Here is a 13,981-nt window from a genome sequence, read left to right on the forward strand (position 1 = left end):
CTGGCTAGGAAATTCCATTCAAATGCATTTTAATGCATGTAGTAAGCCATAAGGCAAAGAAATTATCTATAATATATTCTGATTTAAACACCCCCATCCTCAATTACTGGCATATTAGAATAAAAACAATCTTATATATTATAAATTATTATTTCATATTTAAGAATGGTGTTTCAATTACAGAAGTGAAACGTGTAGTTTGCTGTTTGAATAACACATGACAACAAATGGCTTAGTTCCATTCCTTTATTTCAATAAACCCATTATTCATACAAAATATTATAGGTTAAGTATATAAAAAATTCTTTTGGGAAAAAATATCCCTTTATTTTTAATGTAAAAAAAAAAAAATAGAAATGAAAGGGTAGCTGCAATTTTTGTATTTTAAGTAAAGGAAGAAAATACTACCTGTTTCCAATGGAGCAGAACAATGGCAGGACCCAACAAAAAGCAAAACCCAAACAAGACCAAATTTAGTACAAAGAAACCAGAACAAACACGGGGGAAAAAAAGAAAAAAAAAAAAGAAAAAAAAAAAGAAAAAAAGGAAGGCATCATATGACAACACATATTTTTAAAGACTGCTGGGTCAAATCATTAAGAAAAATATTTATATAAGTCATTAACACTCCTAATGAGGGTGTCAGATGAATGTGAGTGGAGCTGCTAAGCAGAAATCACTAGAAGTCCAGGTGCTTCTTGCCGATGGCCATGGCGCCACATCCTGAGCTCAGCAGTTTGGCGGATCCTGCCAGATCCTGTTTGCTCGCGCGGCTCACTGTGTCTGACAAGTCTGGAGGCAAATGCAGCCGCTGTGGCAGGAGGTTTTCAGGAGGGGAGAGGGAGGGAAGAGAGAGAGAGAGAGAGAGAGAAAAACATGGAGAAAAAAAAAAAAAAAGAGAAATTATTTTTGCATCGCGCATTTCGAAACGCTGTCTTCGCCCTGACTGATCCGTGTTTACTCACACAAATAAAGCACTTCCCTGACACTCTTCTAGAGAGAAAAAGAATTATCTACCACAATATTCTTCTCATGTTCCAAATACTTATATTTTGAAAACCTCAATGCAACAGAAATTATATAAATAATGCTTATTTGACGTGTTAAAGGCACAGCGTCTTAAATTTTGTTACTGCTTTCTTGACTGTGTCTTACAATCTCTGTAAAGATCAGGTTCGTGTTTTCAATATACTGGATTCTCTAAATTGGAACGGATTTTTTGCCTTATGAAAATTTCCTAAACAAAATACAAATTTGCTCAAGGTATTTTATTTTATCTGTGTGCATTTTCCCTTTAAAAATCAGTGTTTCCCTTCAAAAATCAATGTTTCTGCATGTCAACCTCTACACCAAATTACTTGATTTCTATAGCACTCCAGTGTAAGCAGAGTTTTATTTTAAATATGTGAGTGTGCACAAGAGTCTGAAAATAAATTACAAGATGATGGTCAAAAAGGAGAGCGCTCACCCTGGTTGCACATTATTCTGCTACGTGTTTCCCCCTCATATTCTACTGATAGTGGCTAATAAAACCAAGCAGTGACAGCGGTTGCATTTGTACAAGGCAACCACACATGTTAATCAAAGCCTGCCCCCCACCCAGTGGGCTGTAGGAACATTAAATCCAGTTTACAGATGGGGAAACAGAGAACAGAGGCTACACGGCTGCCCACAAGCACGCGGTCCTCGCGCAATAAACCTGATTTTTCAGCCATGATAAAAATATTTCCACCCTCCCTCTGAGGGTCTTTTATGCTGGAGATATATAAAAGACATGGCATTGCCATTTAGCTTTTGTAAAGTAAGGTGAAAATGAATGGAAAACCGAGGTTTTCCTTGCTTAGTGACTGGATTGCTTTTGGACCCAGCGAGGCACTGAAAGCTGGTCAGACGAGACGCTTGAGCATCTTCTGCACACTGCAATAATTTATGAAACTGGTATCATGGAAGGAGCATATTTCTTGAAAGATTTAATAGGCAAAGGCTAAACTGGGTGGTTCCTTTAAAATGCACATGCTGCTGAAGGGAACAGGAGAACAGCAGTGGCTGCAAAGCTGAATTAGGAGGCTCTGTGGCCTATCCTTACTCTCAGCTTTTGCTACATTTTTGCTTTTACCACACATAAACACAGCTCCCTTTTCTTCAATACTTTTGGAACTTCTCTATCAAAAGAATTTGATTTAAAAGCGCGGGAAATCTTTGAATTTTCAGTGAGCTGACTGCAGAATTCCTTGCTGGTTCTGAGACCGTGCAGCCGGGTGTAACTTGGAAGATGCTCCCAAGGCTTTCCCACCACTGGCCACTCCTGGCTGTGGGCAGCACTGGGGGAAGGACTGGGCTGTTGTTTTCTCCAAGGGAAGGAAATGCAGAAAGTAATAATGCACGAGGAGCAGGAAAGCCTGTGTCCAGGGCTATGAGATGCCATAGCTCAGTTTTGGAATAGGAGAAAGGTGTGCATTTATTGACTGCCTGTGAAGCACAACCCACACCCCTGTAAATACCACACAGCAACTGCAGCTCTGAATTCTGCATTAAACCAGTGCTGTGGCAGAGAATCCTTCACTCACAGCTCTCCCCTTACTCCCAGGCAGGTTAAGCCTGGCTCTGGCTCTGGCCTGTGGCTCGTGATGCCTCAACACATCACACACAGGGCACGAGCCTTTCTCCTCTGGCTGCTGAGCAAAAGCTTTGCTGGGAAGAGCCAAGGTACGCCTTGGATTGTGTGGGAGGGGCTGACAGTGCTGAAAAGCAGAGAAGGACAAGCTGGGAAACACAGAGGAGCACTTGGCAGATCTCTCAATCGCATTTGCTTTCTAAAAAATGTCTACAGTACTCTGCTAGGGGCGGGGGGATGTGGGAGGTGGAGAGACAAGTGAGCAAATCCAACCTTCTCCCACTCCCTGCTGGCGTCTCTGGGCTGCAAACACAACCGAGACCCAGCAAACTCTTCTTACTCGGGGACTAAACATCCCTGACTAAATACCACAGGCAGGGAACAGCTGCAAATCCTGCCACACCGCCCGGGACGTCAAAGTGCGGCCAGAAAACAAAAAAAATCTTTCATGTCAACGCTGTGTTCATTTGCCAATATTTATTCTAAAATAAATATACTATTTTAGCATATATACTACTATATTTTAAATATAAATAAATGTATTATATATATTTTATATGCATATATATGTATAGGTATATATATACACTTTTAGAATATATAGTGTATATTCTAGAAAGTATATATATATACACTTTTAGAATATATACTACTAATATACACTAATAGTGTATATATATGTATTTTATATATTTTATATACATGTATATACACACTTTTAGAATATATAGTATATATTCTAGAAGGTGTATATATATATACTTTTAGAATATATACTACTAATATACACTAATAGTGTATATATATGTATTTTATATATTTTATATACATGTATATACACACTTTTAGAATATATAGTCTATATTCTAGAAAGTGTATATATATATACACTTTTAGAATATATACTACTATAACAGTGTATATATATAATATTATATCTATTATATATATTTTTATATACATATATATGTATACACATATATACACACTTTTAGAATATATAGTATATATTCTAGAAGGTGTATATATATATATACTTTTAGAATATATACTACTATAATAGTGTGTATATATATATAAATATACTTTAAAAATATATACTACTATAATACTGTCTATTTACACACTGCCCTGGACTTAAATGTGTGGTCAGAAAACAAAAAAAAATCTTTCATGTCAACGCTGTGTTAATTTGCTAATATTTATTCTAAAATAAATATATTATTTTAGAGTATACACTACTATATTTTAAATATAAATAAATGTAGATAAATAAATGTTATTTTAGAATATATACGACTATAATAGTATATATATAATATATCTATTATATATATTTTATATAATATATATGTATATATACTTTTAGAATATATAGTATATATATTCTAGAAAGTGTATATATATATATATACACTTTTAGAATATATACTACTATAATAGTGTATATATATAATATTATATCTATTATATATTTTTTATATACATATATATGTATACACACATATACACACGTTTAGAATATATAGTATATATTCTAGAAAGTATATACATATATATATATATACTTTTAGAATATATACCACTATAATAGTGTATATATAGATGAATATACTTTAAAAATATATACTACTATAATACTGTCTATTTACACACTGCCCTGGACTTAAAAGTGTGGCCAGAAAACAAAAAAGGTCTTTTATGTCAATGCTGTGTTCATTTGCTAATATTTATTCTAAAATAAACATATTATTTTAGAATATATACTACTGTATTTTTAATATAAATAAGTGTAAATAAATAGATATATACTTTTAGAATATATGAATATATAATAGTATATGTATTATAAAAGAATGTATACTTTTAGAATATATACTACTATAATACTGTCTATTTCAGAAAACAGACAGAAGAATGTTTACAAATTTGCAAAGATTCAGATAGGAAAAGCAAAAAAATTCAGTTTGGATGTTGGAAGTGAGTCAGGCTTTTACAGATGTGTTGGTTATGACACAGAATTTCATTACACAGGCCTCATTCTCTCCTTCCCCATCTTCTTCAGGGAGGAGGATGCACAGTGCTCATTTAGTGGCTGGCTATTCCTTTGGTGACTGGCTAGCCAGTGTTTTATTTTCTCGTCACTGTTTACTCTGAGCTTTTCTGACATATTTATTGTACACTATTCAAACCTTGTTCTGAAGACAGAATGGCTTTTCAATAGCACATGTCAGTACACAGCACTTGAATGCTTCACAAATACCAACTGTGTTATTTTCCTAATATTCTTGTGAGAGAAGGCAGCAAAGCTACCTCCATTTTAGAGACAGGGAATTGAGGCACATAAAACACACAGCAAAAGGTATCTCCTAATTTCAGAAACAGAATCTGAGGCACTTAGGACTTGCTTTTCCAGAATGTTTAGCATTTTACAGAATTTCACGTGTTCAAATGCTAACTTAATTTGCAGCTGAGCGCTTAGTATTTCTTCAAGGATCCCCAAGTCAGGCACTCAGAAAGCAAGAGACACAAAATCAGAGTATTGAAATAAAAATGCTGTTTTGAAGCAACATGACCACACAGAAGTTCAGTGGTATTGGCAGAGACCTATGATATTCTTCTATGATATTCTATGATATTCTTCCACGTCTTAATTATGAGACCATTCCTCCTGCAATCCTTTCCTCTACAATCCATCCCTCTACAACCCCAACTTTCAAACATGATAAAAAACTGCTGGCTCTCCACAGGAAGCACATTTCACTGCATATACCACATTCATCCCCAGACCAGACCCATTCTGAACAACAAACCACACCTGAGTCCTTTGAAAACAGCTGAATGTTATCCTGTCATTAAGATCAGCCTGCACAGGTATTTCAAAATATCATTCCTTATGTTTTCTGTGTATTGGAGAAATTTTCTGTGTGGAGAAGTTTTCTGTGTGGAGATATTTTCTGTGTGGAGAAGTTTTCTGTGCGCCCTTATACAGGGCTGAAAATATTAATCCTAACAAATATATTAACACAATTTAAAAAAGATTCTAAATGTTAAGCCACAAACAAACAGGAAATTCATTGCATGGCACTATACAGACATCTACAGGTTAAGGAGCTGCCCTTTATTTTTGGCACCAATAGGGACATTGTGGTCACTTGAGCTAAGGCAGTAAGTGATGGCATGAACAGGCTGTGATCCTTCTGGAACACCAGCACCACGTTTTCACAGATATTTGCTGACCACAGAGAAACAATCACATTTAAAGTCCCAGTGAAACACAAAATGTCTTCTGGTGGACACACTTCTCTGCTATTTCCGAGGCTCTGACCTCCACCCCTTTCAAGCTCTCTTTCTCTGATCAGCCTGGCAAGAATCAGGATGATTTTGCTCACATTGGCAATCCCAATCCTTGCCCAGGCCTTCATCCCACAACTGCTTTTCATGACAAAAATGTTATTTGCAGTCCCCAGTCTTCAGCTTTCTGCAGCCAAGCTCTTCATTCCTGCCCCTGACATTCCCGCATTTCTCCTGCCTCTGTTTCCAGCCCCTGCTCCTGTTCCTAAAGCCTAGGTTCAAACTCAGCACCAGGCTCCCCTTCCTTGCCTCGACCCCTTGTGCTCACAAATACCAACTGTGTTATTTTCCTAATATTCTTGTGAGAGAAGGCAGCAAAGTGACCTCCATTTCAGAGGCAGGGAATTGAGGCACATAAAACACACAGCAAAAGGTATCTACTTTTGTTGATTTTATTTCATTTCAGAAACAAAACCTCAGCCAGTTAGGACTGGCTTTTCCAGAATGTTTAACAATCCCCTGGTTTCTTCTCCTCCTCTTCTCACCTGTTCTGGGTCTGTCCTCCATTCCCCTGCTGGCACTGCTTCCCATTCCTGCCCCTCTCCCCAGCCCAAACCGTGGGCACAGCCAGTGGCTCCCCTGCACCTAAAAGCAGGTAAACACCTGGAGAAGAGTCAATTTTTATGCACCGAGTGTGCCAAACAGGGCACAGGACCCCAAAAACCCATCCATGGCAGAAGTGCTAGACATGAGTTCAAATCATTTAACATTTTCACTAAAATATTCCAGAAACACACAACTTTCTGTAGCCAAGAGCAAGCTGGCAGGGCAACAGTAGTTTACGGCAAAAATGGTCAATACGTGGCAAAAGTAAACGTGCAAGTGAAAATGGGATCCTGTAACCACCCTCCTTGCATAACTTAGACATGGATCAGTGGAAGGTAAAGTTTATCAGTGAAATACTAGGGAATGCTGGAGCAAACCTCCTTTGTGCAACATTGACTGTGTATCTGCATGATTACAGCGTGTTTAATTACACGGTCACGCTGTGTTCTCACCCAGAGAGGCTCTCAGGAAGGTTTAAAGTCGGGATCTTCAGAATCAGACTCTCAACTTTCATTCACTGGCTGAAGGAACAGCTGGCTCTGGAAGAAGGATATTATGGGGCAGCGCCCAGCTGGGGAAGGGGCTCGGTGTGAGTTGTGGTGCTCCTTGGGGCAGTCAGGAGGGCTTTGCAGGGCAGGAACAATTACACCGAAGCCAGCTAAGCACACAGCTTTAGGGCATGCATTACCAAAGGAAAACAGTTTAGACAAAACTTATTGCATACTTAGTGTCTGCTCCTCCCTCTGCCTGAAGAAAACTTCTAATTACTTTATTTGTTCTCAACGGGGGAAAAAAAAAAAAACAAACCCAGGCAGAAGTGGAAGATGAAGTTATGTAAAAGGACAGCTCAGAAGGGGCACAGAGCACTCAGTGAGTCCAGTCCCAGCACACAGGACCAAATACTCACTGATGGTTTTCTGGGAATGTAAATATCCACATCGTGGCTATTCCAGGAACTTCCAGTGGGTTGCTACATTTGGTTTATTTATTAAATAAATATTATTTATTATTTGTTATTTATTTTAAAACTAGTGTTTAAATTATTTATTTAAAGAAATAGAATTTATTAATTTAATAAACAAATATTAACATTTATGTAATTTATTTTAAAATTAATTTTATTAATGTGATTTTATTTTAAATTTTTTTTATTAAACAATATTTATTTATCATTAAAAAAATCAATCCTGCTATACAAAAATACTAGCAAGTGCTTTTGCCAGTGTATCTTACTTTATCAAGGGGGTTGCTTTAGAGAGGGCTACAAAAATCACATATTCTGTAAAATCCTTTAAGCAATGAAGAATACAAAAATTTTTAGCAACAATGTGATAAGCAGATATATGTGTATTGGCACAAGTCTAAACCCCGAGTAATTCTGTGTATTACTTCAAAATCATTATATATTTTCATACCTATTTTAAGTGTAATGCTATAGCAAAAAAACCCCATAACATGAATGTTGCAAAACCGCTGAATCTCATTAAAAATGAGGTGATAGTTTGTCCTTAATTTGATTCCAATTAAAGAAATTTCACTGAAGTCAACCTTGAGACTCTGTCAACAGTTACACGAAGCTTTAACAACAGGGCCCAAACTTCCCAAAAAAAACTTTACAATTCATTTATTTGGATCTTTGACTAAAAAAAAAAAAAAAAAAAAAAGAAGCTTATTAGTCTAGTATGGCTGCAGCCCTGCCTTGGGGCAGGGAGATGGGTTAATGACCTCTCCAGATCCCTTCTGCTTCCATTTGCTACAACTCCATGAAGACTGAAGTCACCAAAGCCGAAGGGATTTGGTTCAGGGGGGAAGAGGGGGGTGGGGAGAAGAATTTGAGGAATGCTGGGAAAATGAAAGATGCAGACTCTTAGTTGGGGGAGCTTTAGGTCCTACTCACTCCTCTTGGCAGCAGAACTCTCCCCATCCCATGAAGGCCCCACAAGACAGAATGGGAGCAGGCTGGCAGAGAGGCTGAGCTCCTGTCACTGCTCCCTCCAGCTTATGCTGCCCACAATCCAACACCTGCATGATGTTTTCCCCTTTATGTCTTCTTATTATCACCTAACTTTTCACTACCAGCAGTAATTTCTAAGATGTGCAGGTCCATGGTTAAATTTCTGCTAGAGAGAAAGGTTTTTCTCAAATATTTGACATAGAGGTTACTACAAGTTTTGGCTTCTTCTCTTGCCAAGCTCACAAGTTGAGGGGCACCAGATATCCACATTCTGATGAAATTAATTCTCTTTTATAGGCAGGAATCATATGGCTGCTGTGAAATTTGGCTCACAAATAATGATGGGGTCTCACCACCCACAGCATTTGTCTTGTGGAGAGAATGGAGCCAAACTATTCTCTCATGGCTGCATTTCAGTCTTACACAAACTCTTCTTAAACCATTCACTATGAAACTTTTAGGTTCCTGTTCATGTTACAATTTGCTCAGTATTTTACCAAATCCAGGAGATAAAACAGTGGGTGACTATTCTTCTGTATAATGGATATGAACTCAGTTTCTTCTTGCTCTGCTATATTCAGCAACACTACATCACCATTTTTAGTTCACAGGAAGAGATACATTTTCTAAACTGGCCATAAAGAACAAAAGACTTGACTTTTAAAAACAGCATTCTAAAATTTTCTACATTTCAGGTAACTGTGATTGATTTATGAGAAACTACAACTACATCAACTCTTGTTAAAATAATATCTACCATATGCAAGTCCTATTTATTTATTTTTTTTTTAAGTTGAAGCACAACCCAAGCCATCATGGTGTTAACTATTGCTAACCCCAGGTGTTGAGAGAAGGCTTCCAGGAAGAATAACTGAGTAATAAACTTCCACCTATATCAGTCTGTCTGCTAAAGGATAGATAATACTACTGAGAATATTTGAACACAATTCTAAAGCTCTTATTTTCCACCACTTAGAGAATGTAAAATAAAACCAGGGCAATTCTCACTTTCACTTGATTTACAGGACAGCAATGTTTTAATGGGGGTTTCCAATAGTACAGATTATTTAAACAGCATTTTTAAGGGCACGGGGCAAAAATTAAAACCCATTAATAAACCTACTTCCTTTACTGACAGACTTTGCAAAAATCCATTTAACATTTCAGAACACTGCGCTTTTCAGTGTGTCTGCTTTACAGAAGGGATATGATAATATCCAGGAGAATTCAATTCAAACTCTGCTGATTTGTTTGGATGTGCCACATGGTACTGCTTCTGTTTTCTGACCAGAAATCTGGATTCCTGAGTCTGAATTTAAAGCTTAGTTTTATAACACTGGCTGTCGTTCAGAGACTCTTGCTTGCACCAATACAATTCAATTCTGTACATGTTTGTGTGAAAATTCACCCCTGGGGTATTTTGGGTGGCTGAAGAAGTTCCAGTTCCAGTAGAGTAGAGATGGGTGGGTTTATGGATGTGCAGCTCCAGTCATTATTTTCAGTGTCAGGAAAGGAAAGTACAGACAATTGTCCAAACGAACTCATTCCAAGGAAAAATTCCAACACGTGGATTTGTTCCATGTGAAGGGACTCAAGTGGAAGACAAAAATACAGACCCTTTATGTTCTAGCTGCAGTCTCTGGATAATGAAGAAGCTTATAAGAAGGGCTGGATCCATCAGTAATGGTTATAGGCTGCCCAAGGACTGCAGGAGTTCAACTGCTGGTCTGATCCAGAATCCAGAGAAATCCATGGTAATCTCACAAGCAGAACTGGATCAATACTTACACAGCACACTACAGTAATGCTGATAACAGTTCTTATCAGGCACAAATGGAAAGACTGTCTCTGTCTTGAAGAGTTTATGGTCTGAATACACACAATGGGTAAAAAGGAAAATGACAAAATATCAAGGCAGAAGGAAAAATGTCATGATATATAAATACCGTATTAATGCTTTATTGATTTTTTTTTTCCTTTCTAACTGAACATTTAATGTTCAGAAAGGTGAGTGAAAGAGAACAGCCATAGGGAAAGAAATTAAGAGACAAAGGGCTGAAGAAAAGATGGAGTGAAGAAAGGGAAAGATGGAGGCCAGGAGTTAATATAATCTAGTTACATAATCTAGGCATGAGCTTGAGAATATATTGTTGAGATTGGAATATATTGTCTAAATCCTGAAAGGAAATATGGTTCTAAATTCAAGCAGTAGTTCACGAGTCTGATGTTATCATCTATGTCCAAAGCAGGGGCATTTCTCCTGTGGATCTGTTCTTTTTGCTGAATATCTCCTCCCTGAGCTTACGTAAGAGCAGCGTGGGCAAGTCTGGGTAATTCCAGGGCTCTCAGGACAGCCCGGGTGGATGCTGATGTTCATGTCACATTCTCTTCCCTGATGGATTCATTCGACCTAATTGCAGCTGTCTGCAAGTCAACCATTCAGCCTAAGCTACATCATAAACCCAGGGTGGGATGAGTCCTCCTTGCAAGTGCTTGTCCATATCTGCTGATCGTTCAGAAAACCCCAGTGACTTGCTTAAACCAAATTCTTAACTCCCAGTCTAAAAGGTCGAGGGGAGGAATTCAGTCCTACAGCTCCGTGAAGCCTCTCACTGAATCAGTGCCTGCAGTGTGTCTGCTCCTTCTCTGAATGGCATTGCAGCATGCCACGGAGCACAGATTTCCTATCACACCACAGATGGTTCACTGGAAATGGTCCAGAGCTGCTGGTGATGCCCACGATGCTCTACAACAACTTGAGTCTCTCTGCTGGGAAGCTTGAGGAGTGTTCGAGGCACTGTGTGTACAAACAAAAGCTGTGGATGTGGGGAGGAGGGAGAAACAGCATTCAGAGCAGAAGCATCTGTTCCAGGATTACAGTGTTACTGTCACCCTCGAAAATTTCAGCTAAAGTGAAAACCTAAACAAACATTTGAGTTTGCATCCAAAACTATCTGCTAAAGTTCACCGTAATTCACCAGGCTTCTGTCTCAGCTCATGTCATGTTTCAGAAACCTCATTAACACCCTCCTTTAAAAGCCATTACTGAGGGTGTACAACTGCACAGAATAACTGCTAAAATGAATTCTGCCTCTTGACAAAACCATCCAGATAGATTTCAACACTTCACAGAAAGGTTCTGCTCCAAGACAGGTAACCCACCCTGGCAAGTCTCCATTACAAGTGCATTTCAGTGATGGTTTGCCAACTCCAAAAGTAAATGTTAGCTGGGGGAGTGTTGGGGGGGTTATTGTTTTATAGCTGGAACAGCCCTGTGCTGTGTATTTACTTTTTAAAGTCAGCTGGAATTAGAAGCTTTCCCTTGCTAGGCAGCCCAGCAGGGCTGGGAAGAATTTCTGGGCGTTCAGACCTGGCTGCCCACGGGGAGGATTCCCTGCCCCTGTTCCACAGCCCTGCTCCCTCCTCCACACACACGAGGGCTTCAGCTCGGTGCAGAAACATATTGCACGACCAGAACACAACAATTATCACATTTGTAAAGCTTCAGGGATAGGAACAATTTAATAGCTTTTTGAAGCAGGCTAATTTTCTAGAGCTTCTTATCCCTTTTTTTTAATTTTTTTTTTTTTTTTTTTTTTTTTTTTATTATTTTGCTTTTCATGCACGGACAAGCTCTTCTTTGCTACAGGTATTTTTCTGGGTCTGCTTTGCAGGATTATTACGTGTGGAGGAACACAAATTTTTCAATCACTTTAAAACAGTGAGAGAGAGGTGAAAAAGGGCTATGTAAGTGCAAACTACTGCTACTAACCTCTGCTTTAAAAGCAAGTATCATTCAGATAGATAAATGTATTGCTGGTTTACAAAACTCTGCACATTTTCAGATCAGGGCTGCTAAACAGACAACCAGTTTATTTTTGCAGCTTTTCATAAGCTAGAAACTTATGAATGCCACTGGGAGACACATCATGCTGAAGCAAAAGGCAGGCCAGAAGAGGAAAAAAAAAAGTTATTTCTGCTGTCATTGTCTTCTCAACCTAAAACTGCCACTGAATTATGTTCAGTTCCTGTAACTCCCAGGTAAGGATGGAGACATTACATAATTCATATTCTAATATCTCTGCAGCACTAATCCCCCGTGACTCAGAGCTACACTTTAAAACTCCAGGTAACAAAGGCTTTTGTAGTGTTACTTCCAAATAATCTTTAGACTCCAGAAATCCCTGAAGTGTAATTCAATCTCTGTATTATTGGCCCAACCCGTTTCGCTATGAAAACTCACGGTGGCATGTTTTTACTCAGTGATTGATATTGCTCATTAAAAGGAGAGAAAAATTGCACTGGTGAGCAAGCAGTGGTTCTGCCCACGCTTTGGGAAAGCCACGCTTTAAAGGAACTTTGAACACGGAATGAGAAGGGGAAAGGTTAAAAGACAGGTCACCCTAATTTCTTTTTAAGCAGCTCTGTTTCAGACAGTGGCTCTCAGTGTGAATGAAAACAAATATATTAAATATGAATGACAGAAACTGGTATCACACTAAGTGCAAGACTTTTGTGACTAATTTTGATTAAAATAAACATTGCTATTTATCAGAAAGTTAGGGGGAGGGTTGAACATTTGAGCAGATTCCTACATCAAAAATATGTTTTGTAAGGAAACTATATGCCAAATTATAGCTATTTGCTTTCAGCTTTCAGTTATTTCGTTTTGTACTTTTCATGTGTCAGTATTTTTTTCATTTCACTTCTTTATTCTGTACCACAAGTAAGTCTCTTTAGAGCAATAAGATCTTTAAAATCCCTTTAGTGTTTAGAAATGTCAACAATTCAGTAGATTATACTTGATGAATAGGCCAGATAGAAAAAACCTGCCTCAAGTTTTTATCTCAAGTGAAGTAAGGTGCTTTGAAGAGCACTTGATTTGAGATTTAGCAGCCTGCCACTATTCAGCCAGACACTCTTGAGAGCTGTTAAGTCCTGACCCATAGCATGAAAACAGGTTGCAGGGAGGGAAGAAACACCAGTAAGAAATATATTTTGTACTCCCTGTGTAATTATTTCTTCTAAATACCATTTAAACATTTCTTCCTCTAAATAAGTAAAAACCTAAGAGACAAGGCAACCTTATCAGACCATCTTATTTGAGTATTTTGAATGTAGCTGGAACTTGCCAGGGGGAACAGCTACAGCACTGGAAAAAGATGAGGCTCTAAAGGAAAAAAAAAATATCTAAATGGTTCTTTCCATTTGAATAGACTACACTGACATACTAAAGCTTCGTATTTTTGACAAGAGACATAGAAAACAAAAGAGGTTTTCACTTCAAAACATGCAGTGGAAGCACACACGGGGTGGTTTGGTTTGCTGTAACTATAGAAAAATATTTTTTTTCCTCCTTCGCTATCCCTTCCACAGTCTAAAACCAATCTCAATACCAGACCACAATGAATTCATTCAACATCACAAAGCAATCACTTTAAGATATCTGCACAGCAATAATAATAATAATAATAATAATAATAATAATAATAATAATAATATCAGATGAAAAG

General features: G+C 37.9%; 1 protein-coding gene across 1 annotated transcript in view; it reads right to left on the bottom strand.

Moving 5' to 3' along the window:
• Positions 1–231: 231 nt before the first annotated feature.
• ELP4 (elongator acetyltransferase complex subunit 4) overlaps positions 232–13,981 on the bottom strand; it is a 137,433-nt gene continuing 123,683 nt past the window's right edge. Inside the window, exon 10 of the mRNA XM_053980829.1 lies at positions 232–811. Within this exon, the coding sequence (XP_053836804.1) occupies positions 680–811 (132 nt within the window). The 3' untranslated portion in view covers positions 232–679. The remainder of the gene's footprint in view (positions 812–13,981) is intronic.

This window comes from Vidua macroura, chromosome 6 (assembly GCF_024509145.1).
Source record: "Vidua macroura isolate BioBank_ID:100142 chromosome 6, ASM2450914v1, whole genome shotgun sequence".
NCBI lineage: Eukaryota > Metazoa > Chordata > Aves > Passeriformes > Viduidae > Vidua > Vidua macroura.